Source organism: Aedes aegypti, chromosome 2, assembly GCF_002204515.2.
Source record: "Aedes aegypti strain LVP_AGWG chromosome 2, AaegL5.0 Primary Assembly, whole genome shotgun sequence".
NCBI classification, from domain to species: Eukaryota; Metazoa; Arthropoda; class Insecta; order Diptera; family Culicidae; genus Aedes; species Aedes aegypti.
The window spans coordinates 125,905,327-125,918,977 of record NC_035108.1 but is presented as its reverse complement, the minus strand read 5'-3'; the positions used below and the strand labels follow the sequence as shown (position 1 = coordinate 125,918,977).

General features: G+C 39.2%; 1 protein-coding gene across 4 annotated transcripts in view; it reads right to left on the bottom strand.

The window, feature by feature from the left end:
* Nucleotides 1–13,651, bottom strand: part of LOC5564815 (inositol 1,4,5-trisphosphate receptor) — a 125,204-nt gene that overhangs the window by 33,054 nt on the left and 78,499 nt on the right. For all 4 annotated transcript variants that reach the window (XM_021842234.1, XM_021842236.1, XM_021842235.1 and 1 more), the window contains 3 exons: nucleotides 7,671–8,783; nucleotides 7,385–7,617; nucleotides 6,509–7,213 (listed from right to left, as the gene is read on the bottom strand). In XM_021842234.1, the coding sequence (XP_021697926.1) occupies nucleotides 6,509–7,213; nucleotides 7,385–7,617; nucleotides 7,671–8,783 (2,051 nt within the window). The remainder of the gene's footprint in view (nucleotides 1–6,508; nucleotides 7,214–7,384; nucleotides 7,618–7,670; nucleotides 8,784–13,651) is intronic.

Here is a 13,651-nt window from a genome sequence, read left to right as displayed (position 1 = left end):
GGCTCAAAATCCCATTTTGCTCATACGTTTGAATCCAATTCGAAATGGTAGTTTTGTGCTTTCCGTAGATGACCGATAACCTTGCCCGAGAGAAACCAAGGAAGTAATATCCGTACAATGCATGATACATTGTATTTTCGGATGCCCGTCGTTGTTTTACTGCAGCTATGATATCGGTCATTTTGGGTCTCAGTTTTAGTCTCACTGCTAGTGCGATCGGATTAAAATAAGAAAATCGTCTATCAATATTTAGCCTAACAAGCACTGTTTCAGAATTTTGTGGAACTTACCTTGATTATTCAATATTATCAATATCGGAGCTTATTTCTACAATTTTGGAATCCGTTCTGGTTTTCAATTATGATGATCTTTTGTTTTTGTTTACATCATTTCATCTTCGGTTACCCTACCCCAAACGACAACATTTTTGCTTCAATCCTCACATTCGAAATTATCTTCAAGCAAAATGTGCACACTTTTGTTTGCATCGTAATGGTAAATTCTACAACTAAAAAGGTATTTTTTTTTAATTCATACCTTTATTAACTTTTTACTGACCTTATGTTTTAATATATTATACCCTGGGCTCAGAATCAGCTATTGAAAATATCATCTTTATTGGCATAACATTATCAGCATAGGACGTTATTTAATGTTAGGATCAATTTTTTGTGTGAGATAATATTTGACGTCTTCGAATAAAGAGCGGAAAATCTATTCGTCAACCAAATGGACAATATATCTTTTATGTTTGCGTTTCAATTAGTCTTGAAAGTAATAGGAAGACAATTTTACTAAGGTACTTGAAATAATAAAAATCAAACACAAAAAAAAAACAATTTTTGATGGGCCGCCCTACATCTATAGCGAAAAATGCTCTAAAACGGTCAATTTTTGAGCTAGGAAAAAACTTTTTTTATCAAATCAGCTTGAAATTTTTCGATCTTCAACTTTGTAGAACAAACTATACCAATATTCCGTAAATTAAAAAAGTTTTGATGGTTATCTTTTTTAACATAGGGCCACCCTAATTTTCGTTCCGACCAAAAAAATTGTTTTTATATTAGAAACAACTTTGTAGAACATCATTTTAACGTAAAATCACAATTGAAGGCGTGAGTTCCATCTTTCCACTTAAAACCTCAATCCGTCCCACTGTGCACTGTGTGCTGGTATGAGAGAGCTGCGCTAAATCACACCATCTAAAACTCCAGATGGTTCAGAACAAGTTTCTGAGAATGGCCTTGTACGCCCCTAGGAGAATGCGAAATTCTGAGGTCTACCGTCTGGCCGAGATACAAACTCTCGAAGATAGCTTTAGTGAGTCTATCGAGAGATACAGGGCTCGTTGCCGCACATCAGATCAGCAGGTCGTCCGCGCTATAGTCGCACCCCCTAAGATAATTTCCCCGCATACCAGCTTACCGTATGACCCATTTCCCCAAAAGACATTTCCTCGAAAAGTGATACAGTTCAAACAGGTGCAAGACTAGTCTTATTTACATAGTACATTTTTCCAAAAATGCCGATAATTGTGGAACTCGAAAGAACCGCAAATCAAGCAAAGAAGGGTGCATATTCTGACCGGTTGGTTTACCACCTTGAAACACATAAAGTTATGACAATTATAAAAGCAAAAAACTTTTCGGGGAACTAGGCTATTCGGGGAAACAGGGTGTTCGGGGCACTGGCAGTATGGGAACTGGCGTTCGTGGAAACGAAATTCGGGGAACCGACATGGGGATTTTTTCTTTTTTATTATCGGACAATTTGGGCCGGAGGTGCTCTGATTTGCATGAAATTTTCACCAGAGGTAGAGCTCGTGGATACATGACCAAAAGTGAAATTCAAAAAAATTATAGTGGCCTATTTTCCCGGAAAACTCTAGATGAATTTTCACGATTTTTCTATATACCTCAAACTTTGAAAATTCATATCTCTTGAACTATGTATCGTAGAACAAAAGTTTTTTAGTGAAATCGAAAGGAAATTTTCTCAGCACGCTTCACATAGAAAAATGTGTTCTATTGTGGGCCTCATAACCGTGCGCTAACGGCGGCAGTAATTTACACGCATTGTAAGTGTAACACAGTAAACTATCCTTTCCTTTCCAGTCAGAAGAAGCTTTTCGTCAATCGGAGCACTCTCCTTTGGTCTGTTGGGTGTTTTGTATGTCCTTTATTCGTAATCTTTACTATTGAGACCAACAGTCTTTAATTGAAAACGATCCTAATATTTAATAATATAGGTAATAGGAACTGACCCTTAGCAAGCATGGGAAAATTCACTCACTCATCCGAACGACACCGATAAAAAATAGCAAAAAATCTGCTGCTATCGAACATTCAGTGATAGCTGAACCGTCCTAGGCGGAGTGTAGCATGAAAGCGTCGAAATCGATTGTGTAAAAGCGACAATCGGAAGGAACGCGAAGAGAAGTGAATACCAATACACTTGTATCGGCGAGGCACGAGTTAATGCACTTAGCATCCATTCGCCGAATGCATTGAACTGACTGAGAGGATTCCTACTCACTGAATCATTCCGTGGTGTGGACTGCCAGTCAGTGAACGCTCATTAGCACTCAAACTCGAATGCCATTCGAACGGAATCAGCATGTAAACAATCATTCCTGGACAAACATTTCAAAAGGGCACATCGACATTGGTAAACATTGGCTTTGCAAGCCGCTGTTGAACCTAATTCAACTCGATCACGCTCACCAATACCACTATCAAGAAGAGCTAACACCAATCTCTCTGATAGTGGGATTAGTTTGCGTGGGCGGGCTAAAAAGGGCTCAACAGCAACGTTTCTGAAAAAAAGGCTCAAGACCTCTTGGGCCCTTTTCAAATGTTTGTCCTTTGTCCGAATTTTGGTATAAGACAATCCATGAGACAGCTGTGATCAGCTGGTTTTTTGTTTACCATGAGCTTTTGACGTTTCGTGATCGGAGTGACCGTTCGATTACAAAGGAAAATATTAACCTCCGAAAACACTTACATGTTTTGTTTACTCTTCAATTTCAGTTGCATGCACACTTTTAGCTGTCAGTCCTATCGCGGAAAGTCCTCATGGATAGCCTTATTGCATTCGACTGATCAGATGCCGTTTTTTGTTTCGCTTAGTGCTCGCCGAAGAAGCAGAATGGGCACTGGAAATTGAAACGTTCGGTTTGGTTAAAAAACGGCTTTCTCGCTCCCGACTGTGTATGGAAGCGAGTGAGGGAAACACAATAACTGAGTGAGTGTTTCCCATGCTTGACCCTCAGTATCATATAGTTGCCAAGCAAAAAGGATATTTAAGCATACTTAAAGTGCTATTTGTAATTATCTTGCTTTTTCAAATTTTGTTCAATTTATCAAATGATTAGATAACTATCTAAAAGCGCGCGAATACATTTTCAGTTTTGTTTTCCATACAAAGTGATATATTTGATATAAATTCTGATTGTTCCTTGGAAGAACATAGTATAGTATTTGCATGTATATAATATCAATCAACTGTATAACACTCAGGGATGCTATCTATTGTTTCATTGATGGCTGCTGTGGAATATTCCACTGCCAGTCAGCGTGCAGCCTCTACAGTTGGCGCCAACTCAACAGTGCGCCAAACTGTATTGAGAAGCGTACTTGCGCAATGAATAATTATTGTATGTTTTGTCTGGCCGTATCGTGCGCCTATATAAGGCGCACCCATTGAATTTGTAAGTATGTAGTTTCTTTCGTTTCTCCACCGAGTAGGCATGCTGCCTCTCAGTGGTAATAAATCTGTTAAAGTGAAGCCGTTCGCTTGATTTGCCGTCCGTTGTATCGTAAAAGACCCAACGTAGGAAAGACGTCCTGGCCGAAACAACATATTAACAATATATTCATAAGTTTTCAAAGAAAGTGGATCTTGAGATTTGATCCTTTAAACGTTTACATAATGATTGATTGTAACAAGAACTTCCCGTGCGGCTTTCATAGAGGCTGTTAGCTTAAATACTAAATAACGTTGCTGATGAAGGGCACACTAAACACCCAACTGACCAATGGAGAGTGGTCCGATTGACGAAAAGCTTCTTCTGACTGGAAAGGAAAGGATGGTTTACTGTGTTACACTTACAATGCGTGTAAATTACTGCCGCTGTTAGTGCACGGTTATGAGGCCCACAATAGAACACATTTTCCTATGGGAAGCGTGCGGGTGGTCTTCGGTTTTTCAGTTCTGTCGCCTAAACGGTAAAAGATACCACTTTGGCGTCTATGGACGAAAGTTAGAGTATGGATTGATGAAACAAAAAATATTTTTTTGAAAATTGTCCATGATACAGACGATAGTTTTTTCGCTATTTTTCCGACAATTTTCTCCATAGTGAAAAATTTTCCGAGAAATGTTTTTCTTTTTATATTTTTAAGAGATTGCTGAGAAAATTTCCTTTCGATTTCACTAAAAAACTTTTGTTCTACGATGCATAGTTCAGGAGATATGAATTTTCAAAGTTTGAGGTATATAGAGAAATCGTGAAAATTCATCTAGAGTTTTCCGGGAAAATAGGCCACTATATTTTTTTGAATTTCACTTTTGGTCATGTATCCACGAGCTCTACCTCTGGTGAAAATTTCATGCAAATCGGAGAACCTCCGGCCCAAACCTGTCCGATAATTTAAAAAAATGCCCACATTCGGAGAAAAGTAGCACAACCGTTCAAAATAAGCTGCTTTTACATATGTCATACTGTGTTTTATGATCAAACTTGACCCAAGCTATTAGATTTATTTTTTGGGTTCCAAATTTATTTTTCCTTCTGTTCAAATTGACTGTATTTCCAAAGGGTGATTTATATTAGTGTAATATTCTTCATATGTACAAAATAAATTGATAGAATTTGTTTTTTTTTGCTTTTATAGCATATTCTCCCTTCTTTTAAACATATGCTTCCAAGGTTTATTGTCTTCGTAATTATGTAGATTAATGAATCACAATTACACTAGAAAATTTATCTTGTCTTTGATATTTTCCTTTTACAGCAAAACTTAATACAGTCAACTTTCGTTCGTTGCACTAAACCGGTAGCCCACCTAGTGAAAGACTTTCACTAATTGGGCTGAGTTTTAAGCTGTCAAAATATCGAATACAATAGAAATTCAGGGCTACCAACATTGATAAATATAGATTAATGTCAAAAAGTGACGTTTATCTTCGTTTTAAGTGGGCTATAGCCCACCTAACGGGAGCCCAATTAAAACGAAGCCCACCTAAACTGCCGTGAATCGCAAGTCAGTCCCATCTGCATTTTCGTCAAAATTGAGTTGAGTTCAGTTTTCAACATCTTTTCCAATGCTCTTTCAGCTGCACTAATAAAATAATATGATTTGTTCGAAAAAAATAGGAAAAAAACAGCAAGTCAAATTGTCCCATAATGAAAAGTAACCGCATATCAGTCCCACTACAGACTTTCGCACAGTGTAATACAAAAATGAAACGTGTTTTTATAACTTTTGTATTTTCCTCTAAAACATATCGTAGCGAAAAGCAAGTTGTGAAAGTTTCGTTAAGATTGGAACATGTTACAATCCTCTGGAATTTTTTGGATATTCGTATGGAAAACGAGTTTGGAAACTTCACAGCCCATTTTCTCAATGCCTACTTTTTACAGATGGGACTGACTTGCGATTCACGGCAGTAAAGATAGTGCAACGAACGAAATTTGACTGTAGCTTTGGTAGTCTGTATGCACTAGAGTGGCCCACATTAGTCAGACTACAATAAACTACTGTAAAAATTTGAACAGAATCTATCAACTCTAAGGAGGGGCTAAGCGAGCTTTAGTAAGGAGAAAATCGTCAAAATGTATAAAAATTGTCCAAACGGTTCTAATTATATTTCCGACCATAGATGGCGCTGTATTTGATAAATTTCTTGAATTTCCGATTAAAAGATTCCTAATTAATAAACTGCTGTCATAAAAAAAACTAAAATGTTTTACCTATGAAAATAATTGGATTTCCTCGAATTTTTCAGTTAAATGTGTTCACTATTTACTATTTCTCATTTACCTGGATTTTAACAGTCCAAAAATCTCTTATTTTTGGGGAATGTCCCATTCTGGGGAATGGCGTTCAGGGGAAAGTCATGCTGGGGAACGGCATTCTGGGAAATGTCGTACAATCAAAAATTTGTGCACATTTCAGTGTGTGAAAAGTATATTAGCTGGATGAAGGTTAATAGCTTTTTTGGTATTTGTACCTATGGATCGTCGGGTTTATTTAGCGATACCAGTCGAGCAATACAAACTAGAATCCTAAAATCTTGCCTGCGAAAGGAAAAACTTCTTGATCTTTGGTTGTCCGGTTTCGTTCATACTGTTTTGCCGAAGTAGTCGTCTCATCTGATACCTTCGCCCTGCTAACAATCGCTCTATCGCTTCGTCCACAGCAGTAGGACTTCGTGCCAGAGTTGGCTTTTGGATTAGTATAATTGTTCGATTACTGTTATCGCATTGAAAATAAATTTTACTCACCTGTAGTGCCGTGCTTTGATCCGAAAATTGACTGTTGAAAAAGGTCGTCAGAATGTTCATGATTTCGTTGCAGACATAATTCTCTAATTGACGATTTGTGTAGCTTCCTCCCTTCACCACATTGTTGATATCGATTAAGAACGACTTCTCGAACAAACACCACATGTGATTGGAAGAGTAGATCTCCTTAACCTCGACCTCCGTATCGATGTAGCAGTGACACAGGAAATCCACGTACGCAACCTTCACCTCCGGGATGCAGTCCGGATGCGATATCATTGCCACGATGTCATCCAACGCCAGTAAACTATTGCACTTGATTTCCGTATACACATTCTTACCCATCGTGCAACAGGCAAGCAGCTTCACCAATTCGATATGGTACATCAACGGACTGGAATCGCTCAGCTCCCCGCTGCTGTAGGTTCGCATCAGCTCGACAAAGTAGTTGAACGAAGATTTGTCATTGTAGAATACCAGCACATCTTCGCCTGCGTTGACCAGCTCTTGCATGACCATGTCCTGGCACTTGCGTATGAATTGGTTCTCCGCCTTGATGATCGTCTGCAGGAACTTGAGGTACTCTACATGGCGACCGTGAATTTCAATGCAGTGCACAAAGTGCTGCACAACCTTATCACTAACTTCGTTGCATAGGTTGAGATTGTCCTTGAAGATGGCACAAACGGTTTCCGCCTCCAGGATCTGCAATTGAGGGATGAGTAAGTGGATTGTATGATATTTCGCGTTGTACCATTTTGCGATATGACGCGGTTAGTACCATTAAATGGTTGCCCGCGGAATGATGTATCACAAAATGTCGGACAATCGAACAAATGTTTTTTGGTTGAGCAGCTGCTCGCTCAAGGTACCTACCCCTGGATTAAGGAACAGATCCAGCTGTTTATGGAGCAGAATTTGATTCTGCTGATTTCCCAAGCAGAAGTTTTGCAGGAACTCGTGAGCCAGACGCATTAACTCGTTCATTCGGTAGTCATCTTTCTCGTCATAGGGTATTTGAAGCAGATCTAGGACGACCGTATGAACTCCCACATTTCGCAGCAATCGCTGTTCGTGCTTCCTCGGTTTGACGACTTCACCGGGACCTGCTTGAAAATGTTTCAGTTTAATACGATCGCGTACAAAGGATTACTAAAGTTACCTGTTGTGATGCATAATTTGTTCATCCTAATCAAAATCTGTTGAATTTTCTTGTATTCAGCTGCCTGCTCTGGGTTCAGTTCGGGACCCTGGTCAAAGTTCAACTGAGATTCCTGTTTGACCAACTCGGGTTTCGTTTTCACAGAGGACGACGTGGTATCCTTATCTTGCTTCTGACCATCAGTAGCCTCTCCGCCTTCAGCTTGTTGCAACTCATCGGATTGTTTGGATTTGTACACCCATAGTTCCGACTTTTCAACGCTCTGCCGCAGCACGTCTAGATCCGATTTGATCTGCTTGTATGACTCCACGTCGCTGTCTGATACCAGTAGCTGAACCTGACGGAAGGCATGTAGCACTTCTTGCCGTTGACTGAAGTGGCGGAAGAGCAGATGAAGAGCTCCTGACACCAGCGCAGGATACTCGTGCATGATCAGGTGCAGCAGTACGCGTAGGAATGTCCTGCCACCTTGGCCGTCCAGATCCAGTGGGTTATAGGTGTCTTCGTTACAACCGAAAATACCTTCCGCTTGAACACCGATTGATTCGAGATCTATGTTCTTCTGACGGAGGTTTATATTTTCAGCCGTAGCAGGTGCCGGCTTAGTATCTGGTTTGACTTCCGGTTTCGATTCCTGACTGGTCACCGTCGTTGATTGATTAGGAATTAGCGGTTCTTCAGTGGATGACTCCACTATCGTTTCCACCGTTGATGTCGACAACAGCGAAGCTGTATCCGATGTATTCTCCTTGAGGGTACCATCCGAAGATGGGACAATGACCGATGGAACCGTAGGAACAATGGGTTGAACCACCGGAGGAGTCGGTTGAACCTGTTGACTGCTTGCCGTTTGCTCGTTCTCATCAAACTCCCGCTTGAAAATCGATAACAGACAACTTATCCGGTAGTCCAGACGAACGTCCAAGATAAATTGCAAGATCTCGATAATCTTCAGCTTAGTGTCCATCACCAGCGGATATTCTTTCATGTACTGGGAAACGGACTTTCGGTGCTGGATGTTGGGGGACACGAGAGCGGTGGAGATCGGCCCCAGGGTCAGTGAAGTCATGACGGCACCCATGTCACCGATCCTTCGCAGCACGCCGCCTTCAGCTGCGGATGAAAAGTTGAATATATTTGAATTAAAAAACTATTTACCGCAAAGATTTCGATGTGAAGAGGTGCTTGTAATCGGTTGTGCTGATAAAACAGCAAGATTAGAAATTTAAGCTATGCTGGAAGGGATCTTTATGGTAGGACAATCTTCCTGTCAGGATAGTGATCGGTAACCCTCGGTTGGCTTACCTTCCGATGGAGGTGCCTGACACCGCTTCATCAAGGTGTGAAGTATCATTCGACGATTTTCTAAGTGTTGTGCGCGATGGTGATGAGTGTATGATGTGTACAAATGTGGCGCGATGGCGAACACCGAGCATGAAACCGGTTAAGATGAAGATTATTCGCATTAGTTGTGTGTATAGTGTTTGTTCAGAGGGGTGCCAAATATTCTACATCGTTTGGAGGAAAGATACACGTCACATGAAGCTAGGGTTCAAATTTCTAGAATAGATTACTCAGAGATAGTTGCTAAGGTGAAAAAGATAATTTGGATGAATTTTAGATTAACCCACGCTATGTTTTTACGGTTTGGTCAATAGTAAAATCTTTTGCATTGGCATTGCGTCCATATCAAACATGAATTCCAAATAGACCCAACAGGAATCAAGAAAACAAAAAAAACGAGCCAGGAATCAGTTATAAAAGTGTAGAATTTCTTAAAGAATCCGACCAGATATTTCTTATAGGATATTTCTAACAACATTTGGGGAATTACGACATTATGCCAAATATTACTACTTGTACTAATGTATTCAGGTGTTCAAAGTTTAATTGAAATTATTAGTCCGTAGCATTCAGCATTCCATTTAGTGCTTGTTTTACAGACTTCCTAAGGAATTCCTCCAAGAATTTCTTTCAGAATACTTTGAAGAATTCAACCTTGAATTATTATGAGAGAAACCCCAGAAATCACTCAAAATATCCCACCAGTAGGTGAATTCCGGCGAGCCATTTCTTCTAAGACAAGAAAATTTTCTTTTCTTCTAAGAAAATACGCACCGGAATTCGCATACAGGTTGTTCATGGTAAGGATTCTTTCAGAAATTTCTCAGGAAAGTCATTAATCCTCTAGGAATTCGTCCATTCATCTTTCATCGCTTCCCTTACAATTTCCTTCAACAATTCCGCCTATGAAATCTTCAAAAGTTCAACTGGTAATTTCGTTCGGAATACTTCCAAGAATTATTTTTCCCAAGGAACTACTCAATAAATTTATCAAGTAATTCATCCAGATATGCCTCCAGAGGTTTGTCATGGATTTTTTTTTAAATATTATTGGAAGAATAAAAATTTCTGTGAAACTTTGCAAGTGCATATAAATGAAATTACAAAGTAATCTCTGAAGAAACTTTTGCAGAAATTTCTGATGAACTCATGCAAGGATCTTTTAAAGAACTATTGGATTAGTGAGGAAGTCTTGGAGGATTTTCTTGCTCGGATAATATTTGGAAAAAAAAATCATCCGCGAATTCATCATTCTAACATCGACTTTCCGTGTTATTTACTGCAACAATTCTGTTCAACATATTTAAAGGTTCAACCAGTAATTTCCCTCGGGATACCTTTTAAGAACATCTTCTCTCAATCAAAAGTCTTGGTTACTTTCGGGTGTGAGATAAGAGAAATACTAATGTAATCACAGATAAAACTATTGTAAAAATTCCTGATGAATTCCGCCTAATATTTCTGAAAGAACTCTTGGATTTGTGAGGAAGCCGTGGAGGATCTTCTTGCTAAGATAAATATTGAAAAATAATCAATCGAATCCGTGAGCAAAATCCTGCAGGATTTTCTTATTCGAAAAAATATTTGGAAGAACTGCAAAAGTAATTGGGGCCCAGATAGCCGTAGCGGTAAACGCGCAGCTATTCAGCAAGACCAAGCTGAGGGATGTGGGTTCGAATCCCACCGGTCGAGGATCTTTTCGGGTTGGAAATTTTCTCGACTTCCCAGGGCATAGAGTATCTTCGTACCTGCCACACGATATACACATGCAAAAATGGTCATTGGCATAGTAAGCTCTCAGTTAATAACTGTGGAAGTGCTCATAAGAACACTAAGCTGAGAAGCAGGCTCTGTCCCAGTGGGGACGTAACGCCAGAAAGAAGAAGAAGCAAAAGTAATCCTTGACTGAAATGCAAATGAAATTTCTGAGGAAACATTATGAGGAATTCCTAGTCGAATTTATTGGGGAATTCATTGTAAAGCTTTCAATAGATTTCCTGGAGAAATTTCTGGAAAAGACTTTGGCTGAACTCTTGATGGAATTTATACGAAAATGACAGGAGAAATCCTGGAGGAATTCAAATAGAGTATCCTGAAAATTTCCTAAACAAATAATTTGAGGAACTCTAGCAGACAGGAAATTTTGCAAGATACTATCCCAGGATTTCTCGCGAAACATTACTAAAGGACCTATGTACAAATGAAAGATTCTCTCCTCTCTGGTTCTCTTTCGATTATTACAGTGGAATACTAAAGCTTTTGGGAAGTTTTTCGAACTACAGATCGAAAGGCAGTTTCTATGACTAGCGTTTCATACAAAAAACGCAACAGAAGAGGTTAATGTGACTCAGTTATTGATCAAAGAGAAAGTAAACAAAGAGAGCCTCTCATTTGTACATAGGTCCTTTACTAATGTTTCGCGAATTTTTCCAGTCGTTACGTTATAAGATCTATCAATTCCAAATCATTTGAATTTGAACATTGTTTAAAGTAACAACTAGAGAAATCGGAAAAAAGATTTAGAGGATCAGACACTTGAAGGAAATCCTAGTCCCAGTCAAAATTTACAGGATAATCTCTATGAAAATTACTGGACGAAGTAATGTGGGTATGCTCGAGGATTTCTTGGAGAAATTCATCTAACCATCCCTTGAAATATCTCTTTGGGGAGTGCAGGACGAATTCCTACGAATATTTGGACGAATCTCGAGAACATTTTTTTGAAGGGATACCTGAAGGTATTCTTGAAGTATTCCAGAATAAATCTCTGGAGAAATCATTGGAAAAATTTTTGAAGCTTTTCCTCTAAGAATCTGAGACGAACCTGTGGAATAGTAGCATAAGAGTCTTGGAGGTTTCACTTAAGTCACGAACTTTCCACCATGACTTAATTTGCACTGCTTCCGTAAGAAAAATGACTTTAGATACCATTTTGATTGGAAAATATACTTAAGAGATTATCATCAAGATATGTTATTAAAAATGGAGCCTTTTTAAAGACTTGTATTAGAAAAGCTTCCAAGTCTTAAAAAAGACTTGCAACCATTGTACTTATAATATGAGTCAGCCCAACCTTTCCAAACCACTGGCCAAATGTCAAAATAGTTATTTATGCAACAAGTTGCAAAATGATGATTTTTTCAGCACGAGTTGTACATTTATCCAACGAGGCTCGCCGAGTCTTTTTTTTTGCTATTTCTAAAAATGCCGTTTCAACTGGATGAACTCTTAAAGCACAAACAAACGTTTCAAGAGAACCCACATGGACATACAGCCATGCGTAGTTTCAATTCAGTATTTTCGATCACGTAGGCTGTGATACAGTAGTACCCATGAATGTTAAAAATTTTCTCGCTCCCATCGGTATCATTGCAGAGCTATATGGACCTATGAACGGATGCACGAGTTCACTATTTGACGTTTGAGCGGTGCCGTGTTATTTACGTGACCATGGCAACGAGTGAATTCGGCACCGCTCAAACGTCAAATTAGTGAACTCGTGCATTGGTCCATGCACGACTTCACTAATTTGACGTTTGAGCGGTGCCGAATTCATTAGTTGCCATGGTCACGTAAATAACACGGCACCGCTCAAACGTCAAATTAGTGAACTCGTGCATAGGTCCATTGGAGGAATGAATAGGTAAGACAGCACAGACAGTAGCTGACTACAAATCCAGCATCCCACATCAGAATCGTCAACCTGTGTCGGAACCAGATTGCACAACGGATATAGACTCTAGTGAAGTGATTCGCCGTGTAAACCAAATGGAAAGTCACTTCACTCGAGTCGAGAATTGTCACCTCGCTTTACGACACCGACAATGCTCACCTCACGCCAGTCGTAGAATAAACCCAAGAATCAGATGCAATGGTGCTTATGCTGTGCGGCATGTAAGGCGAGGCGAGTCGGTGAGGTGTCGATTCGTTTCCAATTGATTAATATTAGTCGCCTCACGTCACCCAAGGTGAGAACGACTCGTCTTGACTCACACTCCGCGCAGAATAAGCATGACATGAAAAGACTGGGTTATTCGGTTGACGCCTACCAAAACAGTACTGAAAAGTGCTGCTTTTTAGCACCGAAAAGAGTGCTTTCAATGAAAAGTTGATTGATTTGCAACGGAATGGCGAAAAGAATATTGTGCGGGAGGGAAAATATTTTTCATCTTCATTGTACGATTTGGTGAAGTAGAATAAAAATCATTCAGTCAAATAAGTTTCTTTTAGAAAAACAAAATATAAGAAAATTATTGCTGCCAAGTATTTAGGATTCTATAAAAAAACTACACAGAACTCCGTTATAATCTTGCGTTGGATTATTGAAAATTTGCGCTCAGGATTACGTCAGAATCTAAGCTAATGGTTTCAAAATTCTGCCGAGGACTGTGTGAAACATTATTCTGGCTAGGTTTCTGTGAGAATCCTGCAGAAGATTTTGCAGTATTACAAATATGTGAAACCCTGCTTAAGATGTTGAGAGAATCATTATCCGAATTTAGTAGTTATCCTGAAAAAGGATCCTGTAAAATCTTGCTGTACATTCCGGGTAAAATTTTATTCCTTGTGTTTTGGAAAAAAAAAAATTCGAGGATCGTTAGATCAATTCATAAAATAGTTCTGTTTGGGTCAATTGA